Genomic DNA, 20176 nt, shown 5'->3' on the forward strand with positions numbered 1-20176 from the left:
AACAGCCAATAACCAAGACGACAAATCGCCCGGAAGGCACCCGAGCTTTTAACAGAATGGATACCCGAGGTCAGCAGAGCCGAGCGCGCGTAGTGCGTGGATGGGTGCGCGACCAACTCCCACTCCCAGGTTGTCGGAAGCAGATGCACGGCTGTGCCCCGCGGTGGTCAGCAGAGGGCAGTGCAGCAAGGCCCATATTGTTGTGCCAGTTAAAAGGGTAAAACCTATTCCTGTACCAAGGCCCATATTGTTGTGCCAGTTAAAAGGGTAAAACCTATTCCTGTACCAAGGCCCATATTGTTGTGCTGCACGTGGGCGCTTCCCACCTCTTTTACTCCTCGCCTCCTCGCCACACCCGCACCGACCAGCGTGGGTCAGCGGTCAAATAACGGCCACAAGTCACGCGGCGTGGGAAGGGCCTCGTCTAGCAGTGGACACCAGGGGGGGGGGGCAGACTGTGTGCAGAAGCGATGGTACCCAGCTGGGTGGCGGCAGTAGGAGACGTCACAGGTGGCACATTTTAGTAAGCGGACTTCAATTCCCGGTCGGTCGAGGGTTAAACTCAACCCTGCACACATCCCGGGCTAATGTAAGGAAAACCACTTTATAGCCACTGCAACAGCGGTTGTTCTGAGACAAGCCTCGCACCCGCCAAAGGAATGGGGAATTCCCACCACTGGTTTAGGTTTGTCAACAGATTGAGTGGGATGTCACACAGTTGTCACGTTTTCACAGCAGACTGTACCGAATCACAAAAGATTAAAATCGCCTGTCATAAAACATCGATCGTCTGTTTTTCAGTTGACACAGGGGACACGTTTGCTGTTCAGCCCGAACTTTCTACAAATGTTAATGAACTGGGCGCAGCCGTCAGGGCGACTCCAGCTCGCACTGCCAACGAGACTCTGCGGGCCGCACGGCGCGACTGTGAGATCATCCGCGCCAGCGCTGTTGCAGCACCAGCGCAATTGAGAAAAATGTCCAAACCGCTTATCCAAAGTGCAGGTGCGAATCGTCCACACTGACAAATTGTGTAGACCCCCCTCCCTCGAGGCAACTGAGTGTGCCCATCCCTCCTTGCCTGCGAGTGTCAGTATTTGTTAAGTTCCGCCCACCGAGTGAAACCAACCGCGACAATCGTTGAGCAGTTCCGACATTGTCGGCGAGATGTCAGGCACTGGCTGGCCTCCACCCCGGAGGGCACACGCGAGCCTCAAGGGCGAAAATGCCCACTTTGATCGCCGTGGGTGTCACAGTCGGCCGGGAACACAAAGCGCTCGCCCCGACAAGTGTCGTGGAATTGCTGAACTCTGGCCAACAGCCAGAGGCAACGTACATATGAATATACAGGTTGCTTCAAAAAATGTTAACACTTCGGAGAATTTGCGACGATACCACACGAAATGTGCTGCCTTCCGAGCTCTGAAGACCACCTAGAGAAGATTCCAGGCACGTGTTGACAATGATGGCGAACAAATGGAGACTACTTGAAGCTATTCACATACATCTGTTATGTTACAGTGTAGTAATATCCATTCTTTTTCCATGAATAACAAAAGGCCCATATAAGTGTTAACATTTTTTTTGAACCACCCTGTACTTGAGAGGTCAGGTCCCTTTGAAGTGTGGAGGCAAACTGAAAGGGTTAATAGTTACTGTGGGGGGCACCCCCCCCCCTCACCCACCCACCCACACACTCTCCTCATCTTCACTCGTTGTTGCCCACTGCTCTGGCACCTTGCCCGGGCGATTATTCACCATGCCGACTACCGATGCACAATGTTGGCTCATGATCGACTGCCGGAGATTAATGGCTCCACGTTATTAAAGAATACCCATGTAATTATAGCGCAAACAAGAGACATTCGCTTAGAAGACCTGCCAAAACATTCCATCACTGTCGTTATTATCATTGATGAACATAAGGTAACCTCAAGCAACCACAAAACTATAAATTATCTGTGGAAAGACCTGCACTCTGACTTAAACCAAGCCGTTGAAGTCCCATGCCCCACTAAAACCATTCACTACAAAACACCGCTGTACTTGAAAAGACCAATATTAAAACCCTTGCCTACACAAATCCTTCACTACTAAACCCTCTACACAATTCCCGCACTATGATTGCATGTTCTCCTTACCGCTATATAATAAAATCACATTTAAACTGTAAATTATCATTTGTATTCACTATACGGTGTTAAGATTTAGACGTTCACACAGCATGCAACTGGAAGCTCGCTTCCTTTTGGCTTTGGTGTCGCACTCTTCCTAAAAGGACGCGAGACACGGAGTTGTTGAAAATTTTATATTTGAATTCAGCACCCTTCAAAACCGCCAAATGTAAACGTTCGCAGGCCGAGTTTTAAAAACAAAACGCTCAAATATTTGCACTTTAATTTTGAGTGGCCCAAAAAACCAGAAATGTAGCTTAACGGATTTGTTTAATGTGACAGTACATATTGATTCGCTGGCCTTCAAAACCTCCAGATACAAACTCTTGTAGGCTTAAGGCTTAACATCAACCATGACACAGCATTAACATGTTCTCCCAGCAATTTCAGGGGGGAATGTCCGTATGCTTGTCGAACTTCTTCGCACGTACATAGCTAATCGGCGGTGCAGGGGAAGCACAATAACCTAAACACAAACACATGGGCCCAAATACTCCCCCCCCCCAGATTATAAGCACGGACGTGACTATATTTGTGCCACATTTCAGCTCACTCGCCCTTCTAAAAACACAATTCGACTTTACGTCAGCCACGAGCGATTGTTGTGCATGGAAGCCAGCTCAGGCGAGATGTCACAGGTGCGCGAGGGTCGGTGTCGTGCAACGTGAAGCGACTCTTCTCCCACATTGCTCCTGCCAGCATTACAAGTACAACAGCACAGCACTTGTTCTCACCACGCATTCACTTGACGGACCAACGTGGATGTACCGAGTCTCGTGTGGAATGGTCGCTGTGTACACGAAAGGCGACGTGTACACTAGGTGGCAACAGAGGCACCTACGGAGAACGTCAAGGAGGCAGCAACGCGTAGGGTTTGCCGATGGGTTTGCACATTGTTCATTTGTTGACAATATATAATCTCCCAACAGCATTTCCTGCAGTGTTCAAAACAAGTTCACAATGCTGCTGCCTTTGTCCACCCGTTTCGCTTTTGGATTCTCCAAATGCCCGACAGCACCAAATCCTTTACTTAAAAACAACAACAACCCACGCTCTCTGCACAAGGTCATTGTTGGTGAAACAAAGCAACGATTATTTTATTGGTAAATATTTTATTTTTGTATTTTTTTAAGAGCAGACACGTAGGGTACGGAAGGAGAGCATACACATCTCGGGAAACAGATGTTCACCTATCATGGTAAAGACACGACATCCTGTGTTACCTGGTCAGCTACAATTGCTTATTTGGGGGGGGGGGGGGGGGGTGGAAAGCCAGACAACAGCAACCAAATAAACGCCAGTTAATATTATAAATCTATATTGCTGTGGCTCGTTACAAAATGATCACGCTGAGGAACCGGATTACAAACAAATGCAGTGGAACAGGAAACACGAAAGGTTTCTTTTTTCTCATCAGCCATCATCGATGTTGGTGTGGGCAATAAAACAGCAACCCGATTTTCAGAAGTCGTTACATCATCAGCGGTGCCTGGTGGTCATTGCAGTTATTCATTTGTATTCAATAAACTTTAAGGAATTAATTTTCATCGAGTCGATGTCTGCTCTCGCACAAGTGTGCCCTTGTAAGCGCTTATTTATGAGATTGCCAGCTCATTACAATATTGAGAAACGCAAGCGTGTTTGTACATGGATGGAGTTTTAAATAAAATCGAACCCGAACCGTTGACAGCGACTGTTACAACCGTGCAGTTTGTGCTGGAGGAGGGGGACAACAGCACCACCACCACAGGCTGCCTGACAGCAGTGCCGTGGGGATGGGTCCAATTTGGGAAGACAGCTTTGTCTGCTCAGGTTTATTTTTGTTTTAAGCATCACTCGTCCACTTGCGTCCAGGTGAAAACCGCAAGTCATCAGCCCCCTTAACTTAAGCACGCCTGGCGTAAGTTATAAATAAGATCCACGGACCGCCAGAATGAAAAGTGATGCACTAAGCAAACGGCTCCACCTCCACAGACTCGCACCCACCGCTGTCCCCGCAACATTTGCCGCTGGATGCCACAGGGTGCTTTTTAGGTTTTTAATTTGCGCACTTCCATTTATCCACACGGCCCCGCAAGTTATCCAACCCCCAGCATCCTTAGTCCTTAGTCCTTCACATCCAACCACACAGATGGTCGGCGAACCCACGCGCGGGTGGAAACAATGACACGCGGTTGCTTCTGAGAACCCGGAGGGGTTTTAGTTTTAATGCCCTAAGCACACACATTGTATGGGACTCTCCACTCCCCCTGGGGCATTTGTGATGAAAAGTCTCAACACTCGGCTCACACTTTTAAAGCAAACCGTAAAACACGTACATAATAACGTTAACAATGAAAACAAAAACAATATTTTGACTTTATCATCCCAGATAACAAATCTGCCTCAAGGCAGCTTATGCCAGCAGCTACCCTCAAGGCAGAACTGCAAAGAGGAAAGCTGCGCGTAGTTGTGGTGTGTACGTGTACACGTGTACGTGTGTGCGTGTACACGTGTGTGTGTGCGTGTACACGTGTGTGCGTGTACGTGTGTGCGTGTACACGTGTGTGCGTGTACGTGTGTGCGTGTGTGCGTGTACACGTGTGCGTGTGTACGTGTGTGCGTGTGTGCGTGTACACGTGTGTGCGTGTGTGCGTGTGCACGTGTGCGTGTGTACGTGTGTGCGTGTACACGTGTGCGTGTGCTTTGTAGACCACTTGCAGGGAAAAAACAAAAAGCCAGAAAACACGTTGACATAAAAAGGCTTCAACTACAGGCACTGCCAATAAAAGCTGAGCATCCTTCAATCTGTATTTTAAAGTCTTCGTCTTCTTCTTTAATCTTTTCTTTTAAAATGAACAATACTGAATGGAACTTGGTCACAGTCTTGCGACATTAAAGCGCATTAGCATTTTTCATTATTATAATAAAACAAGAATTCTCTTGCTTTTATTTATTTGTTTAAACAGAAATTGGAATACAGTACTGTACAATCAATGGATAACATCCCCCCGCCAAAAAAAACACTTGGCCCTGTGTCTTCTCAAAATAACACACGTCTAAAATACATACAAACTGTACAATTATTATTATTTAAGTGTAACAGGTCTGGTCAATTACACTTTTTACGCCATAGACACACACACACCCGCAACTCAATTGCCGAACGGTTATGGGAGACACAGAAATGTAATGCTTTTCCGCTGCAAAAATTTGTCTCACTTTTGGTTTATCCGATACAGAGAAAACAGAGTCGAGGCTTGCAATGTCTTGATTAAAAAAAAAACGTTATTCTGTTGATCATACGTCGTCGGCCGGGAAGGGAGGAACGCCTATCTTAGTGCGAGTAAAGAACGCCATCTTCTCCCTGAGAATGACAAAAATGAGATGGGGTCGGGGGTCAACACCCGGATCGATGGGGTCGGAGAGCGTACTCGGCAATTCCGCGTTCTCTCTCCGCACAACTTGCACGAGCAGCGCCGTGCGTACGTGGAACGATAAGATACAGCACAGGGACAGCTTCAAAGGCCTACGAATAAAATGGTATTTGTGTCATCAAAACACCTTTAACAAGTCTACGCGCGTCAATTGAAATCGTGTGTAGCTACGCACGACAATATAACCGATAAAAGCGAGCTATTTAATTTCACAAAAGCATGGGAAGCAAGTGACAAGGCAGAACAAATAGGTAAATGCACGCCTCAGGATTTGTTTAACTTGAAAATACGATTTCTCCAGTTGGTTTTCAGTGTTATTTTTGATAGCAATACACAAATCGCAAACAATGCTGACGCGGCTTGCTCTATTCTCTACCCGCGCTCTCTCTCTCTCTCTTCTGTATCCATGTGCTTATCTCATCCTTGCTATTTCTCAAGTTTATCTCGCAACTGCATCCCTGAGGATGTCTTTGGGAAGCCGGGGCCGTAGCCTTAATGTAGTTTTTTTTTCCTGGCAAGAGAAATCATAAGCAAATATAGGAAATAAATAATACACGCCCAATCGTGCTGTACAACGCTATTCAGGGCACTCCTAATGGACTGGATATTTATTTTTTGCCTGGCACTATAAAGGACCTATCAGACATGAAACGTTGAGAGAAATTGCGTGAGAAACAAAAGTCATTGTTTTTGTGGGGGCATTTGGAATGGCTCCGTGCCCAAGTTGAGCTGGGACTCGACTTCCTCACAGGGGCCAGTTTTAGTGAATCGGGAGAGGGCACCGGCGAGGGCACGGAGTTTGTTTCTCGATGATAAACGAGCACAGGGTGGGGGTTGGTGGCTGGGTGGGTGGGTTGGTGGCTGGGTGGGTTGGTGGCTGGGTGGGTGGGTTGGTGGCTGGGTGGGTTGGTGGGTGGCTGGGTGGGTTGGTGGGTGGCTGGGTGGGTGGGTTGGTGGGTGGCTGGGTGGGTTGGTGGGTGGCTGGGTGGGTGGGCGGGTTGGTGGGTGCCTGGGTGGGTGGATTGGTAGGTGGGTTGGTGGTCGGGTTGGTGGCTGGGTGGGTGGGTTGGTGGCTGGGTGGGTGGATTGGTGGGTTGGTGGCTGGGTGGGTGGTTGGCCGGCACCACGCCCGGCCGCCCCAACGCGGTCCCCCAAAAAGGGCTCGCCGAATTCCTGGCCTGGCTGCTGGTTCCTCGCTGGAAATGAAATTGGAACTAAAGAGTGCAATAAGTGCAATTGTTTGTTTCTGTCACAAATAATTCGGTATTTTACGGAGTCAATAATTATTCAAATATATTTTTTACTGATGGCTAAACTAACTTTTTAAATTAAAATTACTGATATGTCTACACCTATTGTGAACTTAACCACAGTCAGCAGCTGCACATCAGACAGCGGGGAGCAATTAATGTCAGATAAAAAAAAACTGCAAGTTGGGTTATTATTTCCAAAACCTAGCAAGAAAGCGGTGTGGAGGCAGAGAGCACTGTGTGGTAGGTCAGCAAGACAACACAATTCGCATTGGGCTGAGTAACACAAAGACTTCAACATCAGGTCGAGTGAGTTAAGGGACTAAAGAAGAGCACTGACCACAGGAGGCACTTGCTGTAACGGCAAAGAGAGGCAACAGAGCAACGATGAGAGAAAGGCAGCACCGGTCATCTCGCCAAGAGCAGTTGGAGTCGTGCACGCACGAAGTGCCAGTTTGTGCCGCTCCCTGGCACACCACATAAGGCTCTGGCTCTGCTTACCTGAAGGATTGGACTTGTGGGGGAACCTTCGTGCTCTGCCCGCGGAGCCTGAACACCTCCTTGGAGGCCTTCTTGAGCATCTTCTCCGCCCGCCTCTCTTGCCTCTGTTCTGCCGAGGTCTGCTCAGCCTCCGCACGCGAGGGACACACGCGACACGCACACACACCCGTGTTAACATGCCCACACACACGACGTGCACACACACGACGTGCACACACACACACCCGTGTTAACATGCCCACACACACGACATGCACACACACACACACCCACCCGTGTTAACACGCCCACACACACAACGTGCACACACACACCTACCCGTGTTAACACGCCCACACACACGACGTGCACTCACACACACCCACCCGTGTTAACACGCCCACACACACGACGTGCACACACACACACCCACCCGTGTTAACACGCCCACACGACGTGCACACACACACACCCACCCGTGTTAACACGCCCACACACACGACGTGCACACACACACACCCACCCGTGTTAACACGCCCACACACACACATACCCACCCGTGTTAACACGCCCACACACACGACGTGCACACACACACACCCACCCGTGTTAACACGCCCACACACACACACACTCACCCGTGTTAACATGCCCACACACACGACATGCACACACACACACCCACCCGTGTTAACATGCCCACACACACGACATGCACACACACACACACCCACCCGTGTTAACACGCCCACACACACGACATGCACACACACACACCCACCCGTTTTAACATGCCCACACACACGACATGCACACACACACACCTACCCGTGTTAACACGCCCACACACACGACGTGCACACACACACACCCACCCGTGTTAACACGCCCACACACACGACGTGCACACACACACACACAACCACCCGTGTTAACATGCCCACACACACGACATGCACACACACACACACACCCACCCGTGTTAACACGCCCACACACACGACATGCACACACACACACCCACCCGTGTTAACACGCCCACACACACGACGTGCACACACACACACACCCACCCGTGTTAACACGCCCACACACACGACGTGCACACACACACACAACCACCCGTGTTAACACGCCCACACACACGACGTGCACACACACACACGTGTTAACACGCCCACACACACACACCCACCCGTGTTAACACGCCCACACACACACCCACCCGTGTTAACACGCCCACACACACACCCACCCGTGTTAACACGCCCACACACACACACACCCACCCGTGTTAACACGCCCACACACACACACACACCCACCCGTGTTAACACGCCCACACACACACGCCCACACACACACACACCCCCACCCGTGTTAACACACACACACACACACCCACCCACCCGTGTTAACACACACACACACACCCACCCACCCGTGTTAACACACACACACACACACCCCCACCCGTGTTAACACACACACACACACCCACCCACCCGTGTTAACACACACACACACACACCCCCACCCGTGTTAACACGCCCACACCCACCCGTGTTAACACGCCCACACACACACACACACCCCCACCCGTGTTAACACGCCGGGGTGTACGCAAAGCTCGCTCGCGCGCCCGCCACGAACCGTGCAAACGTATCGAGGACAAGGCACAGCAGCGTCTTAAATTCAAACCGTGACAATTAATGAATGGGTGGGGTAAGGTGACTTCACTACATCGTTCACAGTGTTAAACACCCGATCGATTAAGAAGGCCGGAGGTCAAAGGTGAGAGAGAATATATCGGGGGTGGGTCCACCAGGCGGCACCTGCTTTTCGGCCTCTCGCAGGAGGTTGCGGAAGCGTTCGTCGTCGGTGACCCACGCGGGCAGCTGCGTGCGTCCGTGCGCCTTGGCCTCCTCGAGGCGGTGCTTGAGCTCGCGAAGGCCTCGCAGCTCGTCGCCCAGACGGCTCTCCCGCGCGCGGGACGCCTGCAGGTCCAGCTCCAGGTCGAGCGACGTCCGCCCGGGCCCCTCCACCCGCGGCACCATCAGCACCGACTGGCGGCCCCAGACCCCGCCACGCGACACACACCCAATGACGGCAAGGCAAATTTGCGGCGATCGTTCGAGTTGACGATTCATGTCGTCTTGTCGGCAAACTGCGTCCGTGACACGGAGGAGCTCGTAAGCGGGCCGGTAACGTGTAACCACGAGGGGTAACGTGTAACCACGAGGGGTAACGTGTAACCACGAGGGGTAACGTGTAACCACGAGGGGTAACGTGTAACCACGACGGGTAACGAGTAACCACGAGCAGTAACGTGTAACCACGAGGGGTAACGTGTAACCACGAGCAGTAACGTGTAACCACGAGGGGTAACGTGTAACCACGAGGGGTAACGTGTAACCACGAGGGGTAACGTGTAACCACGAGCAGTAACGTGTAACCACGAGGTGTAACGTGTAACCACAAGCAGTAACGTGTAACCACGAGGGGTAACGTGTAACCACGAGCGGTAACGTGTAACCACAAGCAGTAACGTGTAACCACGAGGGGTAACGTGTAACCACGAGGGGTAACGTGTAACCACGAGGGGTAACGTGTAACCACGAGGTGTAACGTGTAACCACGAGCGTGCCGCCCCCGTAGGCGCTGTGTCGGCCCGAAGAGGTGGACGTGCTCACGTGATTGTGGACTATCTCGTCCGCTACTAATGGGCCCGATGATGACCCATGTAAAAAAAACTATGGGGATCATTATAATGATGCGTTAATTATGTTGATGTTTGAGTAAATTTTTCAGATCGTTTCTCTTTTTTTAAACTTGTGGTTGCATTCCATTTTCTGCACTGAAAGACTTTCCCCAAAATGGTTCTAATTTTATCCACACGAAACCAGCGATTAGGTTGGCCCATGACCGATATTTCAATTGACAACCTTAGAGCCACCTAGCTGAGTATTAGTGCAAGGCAATTCCTGGCTTATGCTCACCGCATATATCAATGGCTCACTCTTCCATTTAAAGGAACAAGGTTTGGGAAAGAAATTGAGGCAGCACGAGGAGGTTCAAGTCAGGAATGTGGAAGAGTCTCACCGCACAGCGTTTGGGCTCCCACTTATTTCCCAGCCGGAAATGGGAAAATATACAATGAAGGGTATCGGGAGGATGTCATTCTTTTTAAAGGTGGGTTTTTTTTTTTTCAGGAAACAACCAGCTGATAACAGGCATCAGCTGCTCCTGTAGATTTAACCCCTTAATCCACACATTTCTTGTTAATCCACAAGTTGCATGCTTCAACCACTGGGAAAGACACCCGGGGAATTTATAGCTCGTCAGTTGCGCGGTGGAAACAGGAGGCTAACACCTCCCGTCCGGTTACAAGGATGCGAGGATTTAAAGTGAGTGGCGTTAATTGTCCCAGTTGGGGGTCCCGGGAGCTGACCGTGCTCACCCGCTTGACGCGAAGGCTCCTCCGCTCGACCGCATTCCTCACAAACGGCGTCCTCTTGGGCATTGCCGAGCTGTCGCTGTCGCTGCGGTTTAACTGCATGGGGGGAAAATACAGGCATTTAAAAAAAATCGCTCGCAAAACAATAACGAGGTCGGTGATGATAAACGACACTCGTGCCATTTACACTACAGTGAATGTTGGGCCACTGCTCCGACACATTGGTGGTCCCGAGTCAGTGGTGTAGATCCTCGTACATTCTGATACTGCGAGGGGCCAGTCCGTCCGCACGAAAATCACAGCCGAGGGCTCATCCAGCAGGGCAGCCTTCTCAATCGGTGCACACTTTACCAACCCTGCCCCCAGAGAGTCAATCGTGATGGTAATGAAATATTTTTGGCAGAGTTGACCATGGCCAGGATTTAAAACTTATGACTGCATGAATGGGAGCCCTGTTGCACCATTCCTACCAACCGAGTTGTAACAAGGTGGAATGCAAACCTCACCTGCGAATAATAGCTTGCATAGCACTTCATCATTTTCATCATCAGCCATAATCAATACACTGCTGGATGAAGGTCAGTGGAGGGTAGTAGCACAGTCTGGAGGCTAAACAGGATTACGACACTACACGGGCAGTGGCCGATTGATGTATGCGATTGGATTTAAAAGAAAAAAACTAAATTTCATGGGATCTGGCTAGCAGTGCATTGGGATGACACCATCCCTCCCCAGATTACGATGGACGCATTACATCTCATGACTGCAATCGAAAAAAAGAGTCGACCGTGTGTGCGGGGGCATCACGGTTCGGACTTAAACTGGAATAACCAATAGCAACACCGCTCGCTGCTGGAAAACGAACAGCCAATTACAGGCAGGTACCATGTTCACCTTGTGGGGGGCCACAGGGACAACGTGCCATGAGGGGGGTCCCCTCGGCTTAACAACTGCGCTCTGAAATGTTAAGTTGTGCTATGGGCACAATATAAAACAAAGCATTATAACCCCGGATAATCTAGCAGCCTAAGAATCTCTATTTAGGCAGGTGAAATCCAATGAGCTATGAAGCTCGTTTAATTTCCACAGATGTCCAGTAGAGGCACGGGGTCACAAAGCCTTGTGTGGTAGAGCGAGCAGCTCACAATCAGAAGTGTGCGAGTTAAAATCCTAGTTGGGGGTTGACTCAGCCAAACATCTCTCTCTCTGGGGTCGATAAAATAGTACCACTTTGTCAGAAAGTCAACAGTGGTTGACCTAAGCAGAGGCTCGCCCCTGCCATGGGAATTAGGAATTTTCAAACACCACCTAAATTCCAATTTGAGCGGCAAATCAATTTCAACATTACGACTCAATCTAGCGGTGCCACTGCAACAGCACTGCCACCACCACCACTGGTTGTGCCCGAACTCGGCATTCCCTTCTCGACACAATGACCGCGCGCGCCGCCGTGCGAGGGAGGGGGGGGGTGGTCACTCACCCGGCACACGTACTGGTTGCGGGCGCCGGGCGAGAACGTCTGGGAGCGCACGATGGTGCTGCCCCGCACAAAGGGGCTGGCGTGCGCCGCTCCGCAGCCGCCGCTGCCGCCACGCTGCTCCTTGGGCCGCACGCTCGGCGCCTCGGGCAGAGGCCCCTCTGTGTTGGTCTCCTTGTCCACCTGGGCGCACGCACGCACAGACGGAGGAGGGTCCCGCGCACACCACGTGGCCGTTAGCAGATTGTCGGAGGGAAAGTAACGATGAAGGCAGCGACACGCGCCCAAGCTGCTTTTGGTCCTGGGATTGCGATTCCGTTATTGTAAAGCAAAATTATTCCTAATTTGATCGTGGAATCGTGGAAGAGTCTGGTCACGGGGAGGCAAGCACGTGCATTCAGGCAAAATGGTAGAGCCCATGGAGACTGGCCAGCCTTGTTGAATCGCAATTAAAATGATTGGAGATTCTATTGGGTCATTCCTAGGCTCGGCAATGATTCCCTTCATCAATGGCAAGTCCTGCATCTCCATTCAAAGACGAGTTATTACGTGGGTTGAGTCATCCAGTACGACCCTTGCAGACAGGTTAAACACTACACGGTTAGGCCAAGGCGTGTGCGAGCAAGCAGCTTGCAGGCACCTGACGAGAGAGACAAGACGCACGCTTGCCGGGGTCCATACTCAAACAAGGAACACCATGACTGAAATAGGTAACTCCATCTCATTCACTCACTAATGCTGTTCTCAACCAATCTTCAAGAACTTTTATGGGCCGAGGCGAAGCAGCTAATCAATATTGAAATGTATGTGGTCATGGTTTTCTCCTAAAATCCCGTTCAACTGCAGATAAGTTGATGTTAAATAAGGTAGGATAATGCGCTAGCTCACGAATTCAGGCACAAAAGTCTCAGTCCACGATAGCGCAGCTCATCGCGATGTGCGCACATGGCATCACACAGTCACCTTGCTGTTCTCATCCACGCCCCCCTGCGTCTCCTCCAAGGGCATCCCGTCCAGCTCCTCGTGCGCCACGAGGCCCCCTTTTCCTCGCTCCTCCAATCTCACCGGCTCCTCCTTATCGTCTTCCTGCCCCTCCTCGTCTTCCTCATCCTCTTCCTCTTCTTCCTCCTCCTCCTCTTCTTCTTCTTCATCATCTTCCTCCAGCTCCTCTTCTAATTCCCGCACGCTGCCCATGATCCCCTCTGCTCCGGAGAATGGGGAGTTTTCTCGAGAAGGGCAGCACCTGTACGTACACCGGATCGTCGCACGCATTTCCACCGTCACCAACCGTGACGACGGAGTAAATAATTCCTCGACATAAAAAAAATAACCTACAGGGTGGCATTCAAACTCCAAAGTGGCGTAACAAAGCTTTCATTTGACAAAAGCGACAAACTCCCATTGATCAAAAACGCTCACAGCCACAGCAACCACAACCGACTGGCAGCGGGGGGCCCTGTCCTCTACTGTGCGCCGCGTCGTACCAGCCCTCGGCGTTGCTCTCCACCCGGGGGTCGTCGCCCTTCCCGGCGAGCTGCTTCTCAACGGCCTCCAGCTGTGCCGTCGTGCGTTCCAGCAGCGCCGAGACGGCGTCGTGCTGCGGAGGCAGAGAAACGCGCCGCGGTGGCGAGGAGATCTCCCCCGCCCGATACGCAGGAGGTCGTGCGTTCAATTCCAGAGCCCGACGACCCTGACGATGCCTGTTGTTATATATTTGGAGTTTGCGTGTTCTCTCTCTCTCTCTCGCTCTCCACATGTGGTCGCGTGGATTGTTCCCCGGGTTCCCCCCGGGTTTCGCTCTCCACATTTAGAAAATCAACATCACGCGTTCAAATTATTTGGCTGCGACTATGAATTCCCACGTGCGGTGGTGGTGGTGGTGGTGATGATGATGATGCAAGCCACTTGGACGAGCTGGCATGCGCGGCCAAGGTCGCAAAGCGCTCGGTGGGCTTCACCCGGTGAAATAAAAACCACGCGCAAAGTGTTGACGCGCACACGGCAGGGGGCGCTAGCGCCCGCGGGCCGACCGCCCGGCACCGCGCTCCAAGCGGGGGGCCAGGACTCCCACGGCCGCACGACGCCGAGCACTTGATACAGTCCCCCAAAAGGACACTTTCATCCAGAACTGCAAGCTTCACGTATTGTTTAGTGCACCGCCATTGGCACGGTTGGCTACGTAGGGTGCGTAAGAAGTTCAACATACACATATACATTACTGCCTCAATCTCTCTGGTCTCTTCTTCCCTCTGCTATGAAAAATGGGCCCATTGCCCAAAACGTCGCCACATGTGTATATATCTCTCTCGTTAGAGCCAACGGCGTTGTCAACAAATGCGTTGAGTGTTTGTCGTTTAAGCCACGTTCCCCTACCGTGTTCTGAGGGTTGTCGAGGAGGGAGGGCCCCATCGGGCGTCCAGCGAAGTGCGTCTCGGATGCCTGAAGGTCCTGCAGGCTCAGGAGGTTGTACCAGCATCCAGGAGATGATAAAACGCTCTGGTGGGCCAAGCTGATCTGAGCCATACCCTGCAGCATGGAATGCACGCGCATAAACGAGCAGTCATTAAGGAGGGCAGTGCACACAAGGGGCCAATGCATGCAGCAGACTCGTGAGGCACACAACGACATTCCCCCGAGTTGGCTTACGGATAGCTTGCTGTTAAAAGGGCTGATAGTGAACTCCTGTTGCGGCCAGTACTGCACATAACAAGATAGGATAAATCTTGATTTGAAGATAGGAGATACGAGAAACGAGCAAGAGCATTTCTAATTAAATGAGATTTTAAACGCAGCTTTTCAGGCAATGTTTGCTTGTACAATGGGCACTCTCGGATTAATACAGGTCCTTTTGCACAATTAGCTTCACAGATATTTTAACAAATTGTTTCGGGCTACGATAAGAAAAAAAGGCCAACTGACTATTTAGACGACTGCAAGACGAGTATTGATGGATCACGCAGAGATGGATCCTGAGAGAGACAGCCTGATAGACATCCAAGAGGCACATAGCTAGAGCAGTACAGCAAGTAGGTTTCGGACTTCCCTAAAATGCAGGGTTTCTCTACACACTCGGAGCAGTTTCCTCTGAAAAAGAAAATGCCCAAACATCCCAAACACCACCTTTTGCTTAAAACTAGTCTTGACACTCAATGAGGTTTTCCTGGGTAAGCTTAGCATTGTAATCATTATCGATTTTAATGATGCTGGGCGAGGCCTCGTTGAGACGTTATTGTAAAGTGACTTCTGTGTCACAAATACAGTGTTGGATGGAAACAAGTGTTGGATGGAAACAAAACGATAATCATGTGATCGCAATTCTCCGATCCAGACGAAACATTCACAGCAAATCAGCAAGCCATGAATGGCTGAAAAAGAGATGTTTATTTCTAGTCTGAGAGAGTTTAGCTGCGGTATATGACGCATATTTGGCTTTGGAAAAAAAAAAAACGGCTGGTTAATATTAGATCTCGGCAGCCAAGCAGGATTTGAGCCTGGAAAGTGCTTGGATGGGCAACCACCACCGTGCATAAAAGAGGGACTTATAGGCTGTACTGCGGCGATTCGTTGTCTGCAGAGAGTAATGCGGCAAACTCCGTTGTGCTGCACTCCGCTCCAACATCTATGCTCGCCACCTAACAGTGACCAGCGCAGTGATGCATTGTCAAAAAACCGTTACGAAATACATGTAAGGAGGGCCTCATCCAGCAGTGGGCGGACATAAGTGCTGCATGTACGCGGGGTGATCCTGCATCTACAGGATGCGTGGACACGCAGGGAGTGGGGGGGGTGTGCGTGATCGCCGCCCGAAATGAATGTTTGTCGTCGACCAAAGTAGCCGCCAAGCAAACTTGTCAAGCTCCTCGCCGCACCAGGACCGTGCACACACACAAAAAAAGCCCACTGGATTCTCCTGCATCTGAAAAGCCACGAGGGCCCGCAGATCCGAGGACAGCAAGCAGATCTCGGAGAGAAGCTGCTAGAAGCGACGGGGTTAAACATTTCAGATGCGGAAATACCTTCACTGTCACGTCTCCATGGGCACGCAAAATACTTAACATTCCATCGCCAGACGTCTTCGCCATAAGCAGCAGAGTTATTTTAAACAACCTTATTATTGCTAAACATTTTTTCCTCGAAGCAACGGTCAATTTACTTGACAATCACCAGAAAGTAATTATCGGTTCACAGGAGGAAGAAATTGCTTACGTACATGTTTTTCCAAGGTTTGTAGAACATTAAAGTGCTTTCATTTATCTAGAAAAGCCTCAGCGAGTCTAAAGACTGTGGGGGTTTTTATTAGGAGTGTCCCACATTGGGATGTTTGGTCAATTCCGTGACTGTTTGGCACATGGAAGGAAACGGGAGTGCCCAAAGAAACCTCCCATGCATATCAAGGGGTCCAACTCGTAGCTCTGCAAAAACCGATTCATTATTACACTCCCATCTCATAGCCACTGCCTGCTCAGGCTGAGCCTATAGCACCTAAACACTGCATAGCGTTCAAGATCCTACAAGTTGCATTCAGAATTATGCAGTTATGGGGCCTAGGTGTACGCTTCTACTCCTGCAGTAATGAACGAATATTGGCATGTGGTCTCAACGGAAAAATCTAAGGTAATCTAATTTCTAACCTAATTTACATTTCTAGAACGCCTTCACAGAAGGTTACAGGACAATTTAATGTGTTGAGAAATCATATTTGTAAAAATTTATTTTGTTCCAACCACAAAAAAAAGTCCATTGTGCCCCCCTGCCGTCATGATTTCTATTCACCGAGCAGATTAACATATCATCTGTTTAACTGGTTGGTTTTCTGGACTGCTGACTTTTCATGTCCAAGGACAGGGCTTCATGCCGGCACTTTAATAATGATTAAACTCAAGTGCAGTTAATTCTCAAGCGAGCAGCACCAGCGAGACCCCAGCACTGCTGCCGCCGCCTCCCACAGATCAGCGTCTGGGAATTCGACTGCCACAGACCAAACACAAACAGCGGGACCCCCCCCCCCTCTCAGCCTACACTGCAGAGAAGTGGGTGCCTCCACCCGCTCACCATCCCCCCCCCCCTCCTGCCACCCAACCTCCAGGGTGTCGGGTCATAGGTGACAGCGCCAGATAGGAGGGTCACATTCCAAAGCAGATTAGCTTCTATGCCAGGTATTCTGTTGGAAATGATGACAAAAAGGATAATTTTGGCATTGTTTGTTTAGCGAATTAATCGAAAAGGTGCCGAACTGGTATTTTGGAAGTTCAGATTAAGGTGTGTGGCCCGAGAAGTGAAGTGAGGCCGGGTTTTCCTGTGCTTGTGTCAACCGTGTGTGGTACTCTTTCATGCAGGAAAATGAATTTCACTAAATTATGTATGTAATAATAACAACTTTCAGCCCCTTTATCAATCCATTGCTGGGTGAAGGGGTCACCACACCGTATCAATCACAGGCACTGCCCTGTACCGAATCAGGCAACACTCCCCACCGATGCTAGCCACGGTCGGAAATCGAACTTGGATTAGCAGGCTTACAGCAAAGTGTACAAAACAGTGTGCCACTGCTCCACCGCTAAAACAGGTGTGATTTAATCGTCCTCTTTGTCCATAACCTATCTCCACGCCTTCCTCTCTTCACATCTTCTCTCTCTCTCCATCATGGCACAGTCCTGTCCTCTTTTCTCACCAATCCACGACATCATCTTTCCACCTCTTCCCTTGGCCCGCTACATTTTTTGCCCAACTCAACGACTAAATCTTAACAATGGGTTTTCACGGTCGCTTTTCCTCTTCTGTCCTTGCGAGAAGTTCCCCTACTCCCTTCAAGTTGTTGCGTTTAGTTGTCCTTCCCCCCCGCACCTCCGATTCACGTGGTTGGATACGCACGGTGCGAAAGACGTTCGACATACATACATACAAGTTGCTGACGCGCTGGTCCACTTTTCATGTTGCGTCTCATTTTTCTAGCATGCTTCTCGGAAAGCTACACTTGAATTTCCCGTGCTCGACCCTCCTTTATACAGTCAACGTTTCCGCAGCACATGTTAGCATGGGCACAGAGTATGTTTTGTTATGTAATGATAATAAATGTAATTTATTTATACAGCAAAGCCCCTCGGAGAGTATTCAATACTTTTTTTTAGGATGGTCTTCCATATTGGGATGATTGGCAAATTCCATTCAAGGAATGTTTTACATGTGGGAAGAAACCACGGTCGAATCTGGAGAAAATTCACACACACACGAGGGGATAACACTCAAAAGGTCTACACAGATGGATTCACAAACTCATTCTCTGTACTGCTACCTCCGGGGCCACCATAATACCCAGCACCTCCGATTAGCACGATTGGCTACGTAACGGTTGCGAAAGAAGTTCAACACACATATGCACGTGTTGGGAGTTTCGCAAAACATTGTTTCATGAACCCATGCCATGCAAGAGCTGGATTAGGCTGCTGAGTGGTAGCGTGTTTGCTGCTTGTTGCAGAGGTTTGCAGTTAAAATCCATCGGCCACCCTGGTTAATAGTGCGGCTGTGTTAACGATAAAAATCCGTGCCGTCTGTTTCACAGTGAACATTAAAGATCTCACGATGTTATGTCACAAAGAGCCATGTGTGCTTGCGTCATGGTGCAAATTTGATCAATTACTCGCAAATAAATTTTACCGGGAAGCAATATAGCAATATCTCCCCATCGAGCAGACCAAGCCTGCTCGCTAGCCAATGCTGCAGTCAGACTGAGCCTCACGGAGCCAGCGCATGGAAGGCCTGGTATAATATTTAATGACGAGGATGATGATAATGTCGAAGCCAGCTGACGATTGTGAACGCTGCGACAGCTGTTGTCGCGAATTTTGGGTGTCGTGGTGGAGCGACGGGGGTGGTGTTTGGCGGAGGCGGTGGGGGGGGGAGAAGAGGGGGGGGGGGCGGGGGGTCGGTACCAGAGCCTGCTCCGGAGGGCCCACGGTGTGGACGTCGACTCGCAGCGTCTTGGCGCGCAGCACGCCCGCGGTCGGAACGCTCTCGCGGTAGCTCCAGCCGAGGCGGCAGAGGCCCGGCACGCAGGGAACCGCGGGGCTCGTGTGCACGCCGCGCCCGCCGGCCCCGCACGGCAGCAGCACCGCACGCACCGCCCTGCGCGCACGCGGAAAGGGGCCGGGGACGGACGTGGCGGGCGGTAGTAGTACGGAGGACACGCGGGCGGCTTGGTCCGGGGAAAGGCGCATCGGTGAAAAAAAGCTTTATAGCTCATTGGATTCCTCCAGTCTAAATAGACATATGGATTCAGGGCAGACCGTGTATGTACGTGTCACGAAACGCATTACTGAAGTTACCCGCAAAATCACTTAATTGGGTAAAAATCGACATCGTACACATGGAAGGAACCGCAAAGAGAGGGAAGACCCAACAGAGGAGAATGGCTTGACAACGACTTGAGAGATTGGTGCCAGAAAGATGTGGTCACTACGTGAGCGTATTGGCACAGCAGACAGAGGAATGTGGCTGTCTGCCCATGGACCGTAATGATGATGATGATGGCGAAACATCGCCCTCTACGAGGCCCGTCTGTGGAACAGAGCACCTTTCTTGATAGCCTTGTGCTATAAGAATGGCGCATTTACCAAAAAACACGTATGATTGTTACGACTGATGCCCGCTGGTCCAGCAGAGATGCCGAGGGTGCGTTTGGGTTCGGAATAGGGTTCGAGGTCTAGTTTGAGATATGGCTTTAGTTGGTGTAAATTTAAGGGCAGGAATAATGGTCATGGTTAGGGTTCAGGGGTGTGTTTGAAGTTAAGGTGAGAAATTGAGTTATGGTTCGAGTTTAGGAATATACTGTAATGGTAAGGGTTTGTGTTCGAATCAGCGTCCATAGATAACGGTTGGTTTAGCTGTTGTCCTTCCCCCACACCTCCGATAAGCACGGTTGGCTA

The 20176-nt window shown here is 50.4% G+C and overlaps 1 protein-coding gene across 3 annotated transcripts in view; it reads right to left on the reverse strand.

Annotated features, from left to right (window-relative positions):
- Nucleotides 1-2294: 2294 nt before the first annotated feature.
- LOC116943539 (protein WWC2-like) overlaps nt 2295-20176 on the reverse strand; it is a 110595-nt gene continuing 92713 nt past the window's right edge. For 2 of the 3 annotated variants that reach the window (XM_032956454.2, XM_076067777.1), the window contains 9 exons: nt 19184-19376; nt 14628-14780; nt 13739-13851; nt 13218-13497; nt 12258-12437; nt 10781-10873; nt 9156-9386; nt 7342-7469; nt 2295-5520 (listed from right to left, as the gene is read on the reverse strand). In XM_032956454.2, coding sequence (XP_032812345.1) covers nt 5454-5520; nt 7342-7469; nt 9156-9386; nt 10781-10873; nt 12258-12437; nt 13218-13497; nt 13739-13851; nt 14628-14780; nt 19184-19376 — 1438 coding nt within the window. In that variant the 3' untranslated portion in view covers nt 2295-5453. The remainder of the gene's footprint in view (nt 5521-7341; nt 7470-9155; nt 9387-10780; nt 10874-12257; nt 12438-13217; nt 13498-13738; nt 13852-14627; nt 14781-19183; nt 19377-20176) is intronic. The other variant, XM_032956455.2, reaches the window with a different exon arrangement.

Source organism: Petromyzon marinus, chromosome 18, assembly GCF_048934315.1.
Source record: "Petromyzon marinus isolate PM22_M1 ecotype Great Lakes invasive population chromosome 18, UKy_Petmar_22M1.pri1.0, whole genome shotgun sequence".
NCBI lineage: Eukaryota > Metazoa > Chordata > Hyperoartia > Petromyzontiformes > Petromyzontidae > Petromyzon > Petromyzon marinus.